This window comes from Corylus avellana, chromosome 3, assembly GCF_965113065.1.
Source record: "Corylus avellana chromosome 3, dhCorAvel1.hap1.2, whole genome shotgun sequence".
Lineage (NCBI taxonomy): Eukaryota > Viridiplantae > Streptophyta > Magnoliopsida > Fagales > Betulaceae > Corylus > Corylus avellana.
Window position 1 is genome coordinate 29066808 of NC_142492.1, and position 11985 is coordinate 29078792.

The 11985-nt window shown below is 36.3% G+C and overlaps 1 protein-coding gene across 3 annotated transcripts; it reads right to left on the reverse strand.

The window, feature by feature from the left end:
- Positions 1-201: 201 nt before the first annotated feature.
- ORP2A (OSBP(oxysterol binding protein)-related protein 2A) lies at positions 202-10590 on the reverse strand. Of its 3 annotated transcripts, none has more exons than XM_059586311.2 (11): positions 9968-10587; positions 8025-8387; positions 7421-7517; positions 5913-6355; positions 4567-4722; positions 3496-3663; positions 2816-2956; positions 2329-2559; positions 2103-2216; positions 1101-1291; positions 202-680 (listed from the first exon to the last, which is right to left on the reverse strand). In XM_059586311.2, the coding sequence occupies exons 1-10, from the start codon at positions 10364-10366 to the stop codon at positions 1112-1114; spliced, it is 2292 nt and encodes a 763-aa protein (XP_059442294.1). In that variant the 5' UTR covers positions 10367-10587; the 3' UTR covers positions 202-680; positions 1101-1111. The 3 variants fall into 3 exon arrangements, with proteins under 3 accessions (XP_059442294.1, XP_059442293.1, XP_059442295.1); XM_059586310.2 differs by having other exon boundaries at positions 8025-8390; XM_059586312.2 differs by lacking the exons at positions 202-680; positions 1101-1291 and having other exon boundaries at positions 2123-2250; positions 8025-8390; positions 9968-10590.
- Between the last annotated feature and the right edge of the window lie 1395 nt (positions 10591-11985).

The following is an 11985-nucleotide window of genomic DNA, read 5'->3' on the forward strand; positions in this document are numbered from 1 at the left end:
TTCATCAACTCTTCTTTAGCATGGAGACAAAACCAAAAAGGCCCAAAGACTGAAGCAGCTATAAGGATTTGGCCAACTTGAATGACAACGTGATAAGTTTCTCAAAGGCAAGTAAGAATAGCCCGTTTGCTAACTAACTCCTCTCTTTCCTTTTTCACCAAGACGGTAAAAACAATAACAAATATCTTTCAACACAAAAACTCATAACTACTCTCACTCTTATTTAACATCAAAACACAAAAACCACCTCTTAACAAATGTTATCAAATACCACCATAATGGCTCTCAACATTTGGTTGATTGCTCGCATATTGGAAGGAAGGTCAAGGAAGAAGAACTGCTCTTAATAGCCTGAACAAAGAAATTACATCTTTAAACTGATGGCAAAAGTACCTTCTTTCTTTGTTTTATTTCTAAGAAATTACAGAATAAAAATGATATAAATGCTAGAGAGAGAGAGAGAGAGAGAAAGAGAAAGATTACATTACACAAATTACCCCGCTGCAGACAACACCAATATTAAAAAGATACACTAGGCTTCTGATCTACTAATCATTGATGAAGACTTGAAAGATAAGCTCTCCACCAGTCCGCCCAAACCAACTTCGCCAATCAAGAACAACCAGGCTATTTCTTGCCAGTTTGCTCTCTAACAGTGGTGTAAAGGATTTCTATTTGTCCTGCATTTATCACAAACACATTCAAGTCAATTTAAAATTTTACTGTGCAATTCTAACAAACAGGTTCAGTGACGTGTAGTAGAAGGCATAGTAACTTGGAGAGAATGTATTTTTTATCAAGTGGTGAATGGATATGAGAACTTGGAGACGGATTTTCTTTTTCTCTTTTCTTTCTTTTTCCATTTTTACTATGACAGGCAGACAGATTTGAATACTGTCTTTGAAAAGAAATAATCATTGAAACATATTCAGGCTTTGGATTTTCCTTTCATCATAAACAATGAGGCAGGCCCATATTACAATTATACTGTTTCCACTAGGACTCAAAGGCTTTTGTAACGTATGAATTTTTAATGCAAGAGCAAACGATAGCAGACTAGTGAAATTTTAAGATCAATATGGTGTAGAGTAAGTACACACCTGAACTAAGATCATGACACTTCTAAGGGATCAACAAGGTCTTTGCTAATTTCACCAAATATATTTGGGCATCCATTCCAGTTTGCCTGCTCCTTAGCTTCCCAATATCCGCCGACATAGCGGAAGGCTCCATTGTCACCTTCCCTCTCAAACCATCTGGGCTTCCACCCATTTTCTTGTAATTTCCTTGACTGTACAATGAGGAGCATGATGTTCACCAATAAATAAAAATAATAAATGCTTTGATGAATGTGGGCATAAAATCTGAAGTTGGCCCTGCTTGAAGGTAGATATACTCGCTACTATGTTTTACAATTTTTTAATTTAAAAGTCTCTACATGTTTTCTCCCCCATCAAGTATACAAACAAAAGACCACACAGAGAACTTAACAACAAAACTAAAAGAAACCTGAAAAAGCAAAACAAGACGACTGGAATCAGTAGAAACTAAGTCAGAATGTAGGTACTACTTGGGGGAAATTTAAGAGCCCAAGAAACCAGAAAACTTAATGTCACTTGTTACAGGACTCATTTCAACTTGCACTTGTTGCTATCAGCCATACTATGGTTTCTTCATTTTTAATTCAGCTCTGAATGTCCATTGTGACATTTGCAGCTCAACACGCCAATTTATACCATCCACAGTATCCAGCCCCCCTTTTTCTCATAAATCTCAGTAGAAGCAGCAAACAAATCCTAACCTAATCTTCTACTTAAACCATGATACAATATTTTCAAAGTTTAATAAGCAAGATCAGTACTTATCATTAGGTAGGCAGGCAAGCACAATTAAGAGCAAAAACCCATCCAACATGTGCCCTAACATTCTCAATGCCGCATTGAGAAACACATACGCATAGGCCAAGTACAACATGGTTGGGCTGAACATTTTTTGCTTTCAGAGTGTAAAAATCACACAACAAGAGGAACAAAAAAAATAGCAAATGAGCTAAGATGCGTGTGCATGATGTTGAGGAGGAGGAGGTGAGATGCCAAGTATACCATTCTTTGCCTCATCTCCAACCGCTGCTTCTCTGCATTCGCCTTATCATATTCCCCATTTTCAAGATGCCGCTGGTCTGGTCTAAGCCTCGAATCAGTGGGTGGGAGCTTCTCCTTAATCCGTGATCAAATACCCGGGATCAGACAACTATAAAAAGAAATTAGAGATGCATAAGAGGAAAATGAAAATGCCTACTTAGAAATTGATTTAATACATCATGTCTACCTGCAGTCCAGGTGTCAGCTCGTTCAATGTGATTGCAAATGAAGTTAAGTTGTACCGAGTGGGATTAGGAGGAGGCTTACTCCTTTTCCAAAGCAAGGATGCATCGGAAGAGGTAGTATAATCCTTTGGCTTGCCACTTCCATCATTATTAACATAATACATACTGTCGTCCCACTTTCCCAATAAGGTTGCAACCTTTTTTCCAGAAACATCTTCAATAAATCCATGAACCTGAGTAGATGTAGGACATAATTTAATGAATCTGTTAATTATGTCAGAAAAAATAACAACTAAATTAGACAAACAGGTTGTATCCTGACTAGTGGTACAGTATGTGGATTGTAGACCCATAAAGATGTAGGGTGATGAAGCAGTAAAGCATTTAGAAGTTTCTAACTTCTACAGATAATTATAGAACATAAGAAGCAACAATCAGGCTGGCAAGCACACAAAATGGAATTCTCAACAAGTACAATGCATTACTAACCTGGCGAGGATTTCGGTCAAGAATAGAGGGCTCTTTAAATTTGAGTTTGCATGAGTACTGGCGATTACCACGTATATGCATTGTCCCATGGTGATCACAGTACAGTTTACCAAGGATAAGATTATAGATAGTTGTAGTGACCTATGAATAGCATGATCATACTTTAGAATATTTGTGGCATCCCAATACAAAAGGAGTAAAGTGGATAAATTATGATAGAGAAACACCACATCAAACTTGATAGGGCATCATTCACTTACATAATTCCATTAGCTTTTACAACAATTTAAACTATTCAACAGATTAAAGGAAAATATATATGAGACGAAATAACATTGATATTATAAAGTTGGTGCCTTTTTCACTGAACCAAAAAAAAAAAAAAAAAAAAAAAACCTGCTTTTGTGGCCTATATATGCAATGTTATAAGCCTTTCAAATATAAGCAAGATGTTAATCATTTTTTTCAAAGAATTTATGCAAACTACGAAGTATTTCAACCTTTGTTTTCTGAGGACCTAATTGAATGGTTTGGATCAATAAGAAAGCTGACCAAAGTATGTAAAAACAGGTTATGCCCAATCAATCTTGATTTGGCAGCGGCCTATAATAGTTTATCCAAGATCAAGACAATTGAGCAGTCAATATTTTGCACAAACACAATCATGCAGAAACACACACCTTGCTCCACTGGAAAATTTCACCATCATCAAATTCCAAGGTCAGAACTCCAACAGGGTCAAGCTGAATTGACCTCCCCCAAAATTTTGCCCGGATGTTGCTGTCACCCCAGAATTTCCACCCTCTGCCTTCACAGTGGCAGGCAATGAGTGTTGGGTGGTGACTGACCTGTTTGAATCAACATATTATCACATTATTTCGGATTTAAGATTATAGTCAATTGTTTGATTATGCATTTATGGTATTATAGGTTCAAAGTGTACACAGTACACTTATGGAAGTGACTAAAAGATACTTGAAGCATATACATGGCCATACAGCAGCATTATGTATTCAAGGTGTGTAATTATGCCTCCCGCTCATACTTCTTAAGTTCTGAAAGAACACATTCGCATATTAATTAATTTTTTTTTTTTACTATTCTTATGAACCGTAAACGCAATCTTCAAACTTCCAGACAAAATATTCATGAAATCTTCCCCTAAGGGTTATACATGGTAGCCTTTTCTTCGTTTAATGGGTAAGAAATGTAATTTGTACCATTTTGTCATTTGATTACCACTTTACATATGGGTGGTGCCACTTGTCTATTCCATTGTAAAGACTTAATTCAAGATCCTGTTTTTCGCACAGTTAATATAAGTCATTTTTTCAGTTTCTGGAAAGTGATACATCATGCCAATTTTCTCTTTAAACGCAATCATGCCAATATTCTTATGAACCGCAAACGCAATCTTCAAACTTCCAGACAAAATATTCATGAAATCTTTCCCTAAGGGTTATACATAGTAGCCTTTTCTTCGTTTAATGGGTAAGAAATGTAATTTGTACCATTTTGTCATTTGATTACCACTTTACATATGGGTGGTGCCACTTGTCTATTCCATTGTAAAGACTTAATTCAAGATCCTGTTTTTCGCACAGTTAATATAAGTCATTTTTTCAGTTTCTGGAAAGTGATACATCATGCCAATTTTCTCTTTATTGTTGATGAAACTCTTTTCCACTTTAAGATGAATATAATTGCTGTTTATTCCTTTCTCAAAGAAGAAGCGAATGGTTGGACGGTACCTTCTCAGAGAAGAAGCGAATTCCTTTCTCAGGAAAGTCAGCCTCATAAGTTTCCCCTAACAAAGGATTGAATGGTTTACAGTGTCGACCTTCACAGGAAGCATATCCAGAAACCGCAAAAGCAGCAACATTCAGAGCCCTCTGGAGACTGTTCCCCTGATTACACAATACACAGGTCCATGGGAGCAAATTGTCAGATTCAACAATTTTCTCAACAATTATATTCTTGGATCTTCACAAAGCATTTAACCGCAGTAAACATGCAAAAGAAGTCATTAAAAAGCATATTCTAAGAATAATCTATTGAACTGAATCATATCCAACGATAGGAGTTAGGTGAGCCACTTGGTTCTCATGTACCCAAATCAAACCGATCAATTTCACTAGTTTTTGTTTGGTTCTTGACAAATTTGGTTCGATTTTAGTCCAAAAGTTTTAAACCTGAATGATGAATTACCCAACCCACATGAACTGAACATTTTACGCGTAATACCTTGAGTTCACATATGTCCTAATTTATACATATGAAGAAAAAACACAAAAACAAAAAAAGATACACCACACTTAATAATCTAAAAAGAATATGTCTCTTCATCTATTGTGCCTATGTTATATCTTTTTCTCTATCCATACTTTTTCTTTTTCCAATACAATATATATATTTTTTGAAGAAAAAATAAACTAGTGGAAGCAAATCAAACCAACTGGAAGATTATTTGGTTTGACTTGGTTTGATTTGATTCTATAACCAATTCAGTTTTGCTTCTATGCTGAGTAGTAGACCCGCATTTGGTTGGTTCAGTTCTTAATTTCTTACAACTGAATCAACTGGAGGCAAGTTGCACCCGAATGGGAATATAAGACAATAATGTGGAGGTAAATGATGCAATAAAGAAGGCTCCAAATATTACCACTGTAAGGATCATCTTATGCAAAAGCATGGATTAATCAAAATCATTACAGGCCAAGCTTGGAATGCTTATGAGTAAACACCTTAACACCACTTTATGAAAGATGAAATGAATATAGTAATAACTTGAGGTCCGTTCAGATATTCGTGCAATAAATAAAACAGCTATATTATAGCGATTACCAGAAGCGCAAACAATTCATCTTGATTACTATGTGAAAAAAGAATGGATCCAATCAACTCTCATAGCAAACATACCCCAACCAGTCCTTTGCCCAATATGTTGCAGCATTCAACAATATTTAAGCAAAAAACAAAAATCCCTTTAGTAAAGATTGGGGGACAGCCATCAACGCATTATGTCCATTTTGCAAGTATAAGTAAACCAAGAAACTAATAAGTGTATCTGAAAATAAGTAATGTATATCAATCTTACCGCTTTCCCGAACTCATATGCTTGATCCAAAAGAAAAGAGTACTCCAAGTCCTCGCAACATTTTTGAAGAGATGATATTGGCTCATTAAAGTAAACAGGGAGACAAACACGTGTGAGGTCTTTTCCCACATTGTCCTTGATAATGGACCAAAGACTGACCCCTTTCTCCTTCTCAACTGGATCGGGAAGCTTTTTCCGCCTTTCAAAGGGCAGATGTCCGAACTTTTGAGCTTCATTCTTAGTCTGCATTTTCTCCACATCGGATCGACGTTCAGCTTCTATATAATTATCTAGATAATTTGAAGTTCCTTTTATAAACCCACAATTAACAGTGGGTTCAATAAAATACTCCTTTGTGTCATGAAAGGACATTTCATCTTCATCTGACACTTCCTCAAGCTCTTGTTTCTCAACATCATCAGATGATTCAGTAGTGCTGCATTCTATAAACCATAAATGTCAAGAAATATGCATACATGGTAAGAAGCTAAAACACAAACCTAGATAATGGTGCTCACAGACAGCGGGAAATTGACCACATTATCCATGCAATATCCACAAATGACTTGATTGAGGAAATTCAATATGATGATTATAAACTGTATTTTAAACTTAAACAAAACTATCTGGACAAACATAATTAGGAGTGGTTGAGAAAATCAATCCATTGATTAGTTTTGGTCTTGACAATTGGCCACAATTATCCATGCAATACCCACAAATGACTTAATTGAGGAAATTCAATACGATGACTGTACAGTGTAATATAGACTTAAACAAAATGTAATTTGGGTGGCAAAGAAATCAATCCATTGATTAGTTTTTGTTTTGACAATATAAACTCCAGATAATATACCAAATGGTTTTCCATTTTAACTAAATCAATAAAGGGCAAAATTATAAACCACAAGCAAATAAGTAATCTTTCTATCATTGTAGAAAGAGAAAGAGTCTACCTAGTACTCCATGTAAGAGTAATCAATCAATAAAATGTCAAAGAAACCACTATGACTCAAAATGCAACCATTCGACCTAAATGATAAGTCAACATAGTTCCTAAATAGTGGATGAAACAAAAACAACAAACAGCTAAAAATGATTTCAACGAGGATTGAACATCAGCAATAATTCAACAAGGACATATTATGTAAGATTTACAGATAGAACTCAGCAAACTAATATACAAAGGATGGACTTCTACTTATACTTGCTACATTTGAAGGCTTGTCAGAGAACGAAGTATATATTGGAAGTGAAATGTGTTATCAAATTTGAATGGATATTTCAGCTAAGGTCAGATCAGAAAAGTCTTCAACCAAGCTATTGTGAGCTATGCCATAATGTTCCGTTTCCAGAGTCAATGATTGTAAAGATCTGAATATAGGTTCAACTTAATCTGTTTACTGAACAATGGATTAGCTCCATTATTGCCACAAACATCGAAAACAAAATGTGGGTAATACATAGCAAAAGAAGAGAAAGAATTAGGAGGCATATATCATACGTACCACTGTATTTTCCATGCCCTAGACCGGAAAATTCATGTTTGGTCAGTTGGTATTCAGCATCATGAATTCCAGAGCCTTCAGCTTCGATATTAGCTGCCTGCAAATGCAAAGTAAATATAGAAGATAAACGCACTTACTCTAGGAATGATTTGTTCACTCCATTAAGAAAAGGTAGAATATTTAATTCGATGTGCAGGTTCTTGTAGCAAAAGAAAATATTGAAAGGAGTTTTCAAAATATAGGAGAGTCGTGGACTTCCTTTGCCCTCATGTAGGTCCCCCTCTCCCCCAGGCAATCAAGAAAGGTAACTGTCAGAATAAGGATGTCGAGATGATAGGTGGAAAGGACATTAATACATACTGAAAAGGTCAAGAAGAACAAATTGAAAAACCAACAAAAGAGAAAAAAAATTGGTTAAAATTTTTCTCTCATCGATCTGTAACAAATCATAGGAAACCCAAGGATGCAAGGAAGGCATGGAGTCCTATGACAAAAGATGTGGCGGCCCTTGATAAAATCACTCAATGGTGACATAGGCTTTGTCCAGTTGATCATAGCATTAATCCACAAATTGACAAAGCATAACAATAACTAGAATATATACCTCTAACTGCCTTAATGTGTCGAGCAAATTGGATCGTTCTGCACAAAGAACTTTAACTTGTCCTTGTATTTCTGAGAATTCTGAAAGCATAATCTGTTCGCAGTCCTCTACAAGGCTCTCGTTCATCCCCTCATCAAGTAAGCGCTTTTTAAGCCTTTCGGTTGACACAGATAAATCATTTGGTGGTAAAAGGGAGAGACTGTCACTCAGTGGTCTATGTGGAAATAAGCTCCGAGTTGAGCGCAAAGCTTGTATCCAAGCCACCCGATCTCTCTTCGAATCAGTTCTCAGATGAAGGGTCTTCGTGGCAGTAAATATGTAAAACCGCTTGTCATCAGACTTGCTCTCCCGGAACGATGAGATCTGCTAAAAATTTCAAAAAAACAACGTCTATAAATAACACAAGTGTATGTCACTTAAAAATTAACATAAATTCACAAAACAAAAAAAGTCAACAGAGGAAATAGGCCTACACATCAGATATTTTCTATTTAAGATAATGTAGATTATTAGCTCTGCCGAAGATATGTATTGAATATAGACAGACCCAGATGAGGCTCGGTCCAGCCCAAGTGGTGTACTTCACCCTTTTACAACCAAATTCTTACTCATCATTTTTAAACTCCTAATTACACCAACAGCATTTTGACGGGGACGTCATGCAGTAGTACCAGTTATGTAAACCCAAACCCAAAACATCGCCAGACCCAAAAAGCTAAAAGGGCTATAGAATGAACACGAGGTGGATTCGGCACTGAGATCTAGTAAGGGATATATATATATATATATAGGCTGTGAGTGAGAGATTTTGCCTAAAATCACCAAAACAGTAGTATGCCCCTTTCTTTTCTTGTTTCTAAACAGTAATAGCATAGACACGAATATTCAAACAGTGAAACCCCACGCAATGGCCTCAAAGTCCCCACATTTTTCCTTTGTTTATATGCTACAAATCAGACCCATACCTGAAATATTTTAGTGACTTAAAAGCAACCACTAACCATTCAAACCAAATTAACCCCACAACAAGTAAAAGCAAACAAAGTTAACAAACACCCAGAAGAAGGTAACAAACAAAAACCCATTTCAATTGCACAGAAAACATAATCCCCGCCAGCTGATCGCAGCACTATTCCACATTTCCTTTTTTCCAAATAAAGAAATGCTTCACGTCTTTCTATTTGCCTGTAGTATTATATTTTAAGAACGAAAGGGCAGTGGCATCCCAAAAAGAAAAAGAAAATCTTCCTCACCTCGAGTAAAAGAAACAGTACCAGAAACTTTACAACAAGGCAAGCAACAAAAAGTTATAAAAAAAATACGACCAAACTTAAAGAGGATGAGATTGCACTGGGAAATAAGGATTAGGGAAAATCTTAGAAAGAAAGCGTGGAGAAAGAAAAAGAGCAGAAATCAAGCAAGAAGGATATGAGAAAGAACATATGAGAGCTCAAATCCGACCAATGCCGATCGACTCCTGATGTGACCAGAGGGCAATAACTAGGCCTACAAGGCTACAACGTAGCCTATCCATGAATCCCCCTCACCACCTGCTGATGTGACCCACTATACATTGACAACCAGTTAAACTGTAAAAAAGTTGAAAAATGAAATTGAAATTACAAAACCGACGAAGAGAGAAAGGTTGTCACAGAACCCCACTGAGATCACAGTAAACAACAAAAATGACGAACAATGCCAGAATCCCCTGGTTCATACGCTTTTCTCTCTCGGATAACAAAGCCTTCTATACTCTTTCGTGGTTTTTTTTTTTATTTTTTTATTTTTTTATTTTTATTTTTTATCTGCCAAAACAATCAGAAACAGCATGAAATATAAACCAAGATTTTGCCTATAAAGGAAATCTCTTCCAGTGCAAATACCGCCAAAAGCGGCGATTCGCGATCCGCAGATTTTCTCGTGAAATTAAAATTTTATAATACCTTGAGATGGACAATGCCAACATCTTTCCGGTGCTTCCGTCTCCCACTGTCCATTCTCGAGAGCCGATCGGCGGATATTTCTCCGATCAGCCTGACGTCATCGGTCGCCGGCGCGAGGAGGTTCAAATTCTCCGGCCGCCGGATTTTGGCGTAGGACACGACGCCGTTCCTCAATACGAACCACCTGGATCTCCACCCCTTGCCGTAATTGGTCCACTTGTAGAGCACCCCGGCCACCGAGCTCTCCGATCCCCCCGCATTACCGGCGGATCCGCCTGGAAACCCCGCCGGCAAGCTCCTCGCCCTCCACAGAGACGACGATGCGGATCGGTCCCCCACACTCCCGCCGGGGCTCTCCAGCGATATGCAGCACAGCGGATGCATTTCCTTCACTCGCATTTTGGCAACACAAAAAATAAAAATAAAAATAAAAATAAAAAAATGTCGTCTCACATTGAGTTTTCCATTGCACAGCACAGATTGCTACAGCTACAGCTAATGCTACGAAGAACGAGCTGAGCGCTGAAACTGAGAGAGATTTTGACGGATTTTCTATAATAAGTAGCGCTTGTTAGTTGCTTCAATTCATGGCAAAGGGATATAGTACAACTATATTATATATATATATATACACACACACGTATATCTATATATATATAGTTATAATATATGAGAGAGAGAGAGAGAGAGAGAGAGAGGAGACGGCAATGGAGGGGGAGCAGTTGGAAATAAACGCGGGGGGCAGAAAGGTAATTGAAGAGCTGCCGAATCAGAGTTCGAAAGTTGAGAAGGACTTATTCTTGGATTGCTTCGTTTTGCTTTAGAAGAAAGAGACTGTGAGAGAGGGAAGGAGATATTGGTGAGTCCTGAGACATTGGGGGGGGGGGCAATTAAATGAAATTATCGGTAAAATATCGTGTGTGATTGAGCAAAGACGAGAGGAGGAGGGAGGGACTGTTGCAGCGATTAATGGGGCGCTGTTCCCAACGCACATTTACTGCCTCCTCTCTAAATCTAATCATCAGTTTTACCATCTTTTCAATTAACTATTCATAGCCCAAACAAAAAGCCTTTTTTTTTGCCTTTTTTTTTTTTTTTTTTTTTAAATTTGTTGAGTTTGATTTAATTTAAATGTTATAAACTTTTTGTGATATATAAAAATATGGTACAATTGAGGAATTGTTCCCAGGTTGCCAAATTTGGGGCCTTATGTTTCACTCGAGTCTCTGATTTACTTGTTGCCATCATTTTTCTCAGCATTCAATAGCTAGTTCACCCAGTACACGTACCTCCACCTCCTGCCTCCTGCCTCCTGGCAATAACTCTTAATTGCCAAAAGAGTGATATATGAATGAGAATTTTAGGTATATTTTTGTCATAAAAAAAAGTAAAAAAACAAAAATACTCTTCAAATATAATTAACTGAATATTTTTTAATTCAATTTAAATCAACTGAAGATAATTCAATTCAAATATTTTTCTGTCATTTTTTTTTTATTGAAACAAACATTTCTCTTTATGAAAATCATGACTGTAATATATATATATATATATATATATATTAAATTATGAAAAGAAAAAAAAAATGGTAATGGATGCAAGTTATATTTTGAGTGGCTGTCGAGATGAAGTTGAAATACTCACGAAATCCGGGTGTGATACTATTTATGAATAGTATTTTTATATTATTTTGAGTGGCTCGGCTATATTTTTGGTATCTTTTTGCTGTTTGTGAATTTTGATAGTATTTAACACTTCTTTCAAGAAATGAGATAGATACGTTGGAATAGTTGTTTACCAGGAATGGAATGGTGTCCAAATCCCTTTTGTACTTTTAAGTATCTATTTAAACACTATTTTGGGCAAGTCTCCTAATTACTAATGGTTGCCTAGAGAGCATTTCTTTTTTTTTTTTTTTACCAAAATTTATGTAACTTTAAAAATTGAATTTAATATATATATTTTTTAAAGGTGAATTTAAGATTGATCATTATTGAATTTTGATTTAATAGTAATTT

Bases quoted from the DNA above. Each gene is read 5' to 3' on its own strand.
- ORP2A (XM_059586310.2), bottom strand. From the start codon at position 10,366: ATGCGAGTGAAGGAAATGCATCCGCTGTGCTGCATATCGCTGGAGAGC. The intron at 6,356-7,420 runs GTACGTATGATA...TATGGTTTATAG, and splicing joins AGGGCATGGAAAATACAGTG to AATGCAGCACTACTGAATCA. The intron at 2,560-2,815 runs GTTAGTAATGCA...ACATCTACTCAG, and splicing joins TTGACCGAAATCCTCGCCAG to GTTCATGGATTTATTGAAGA.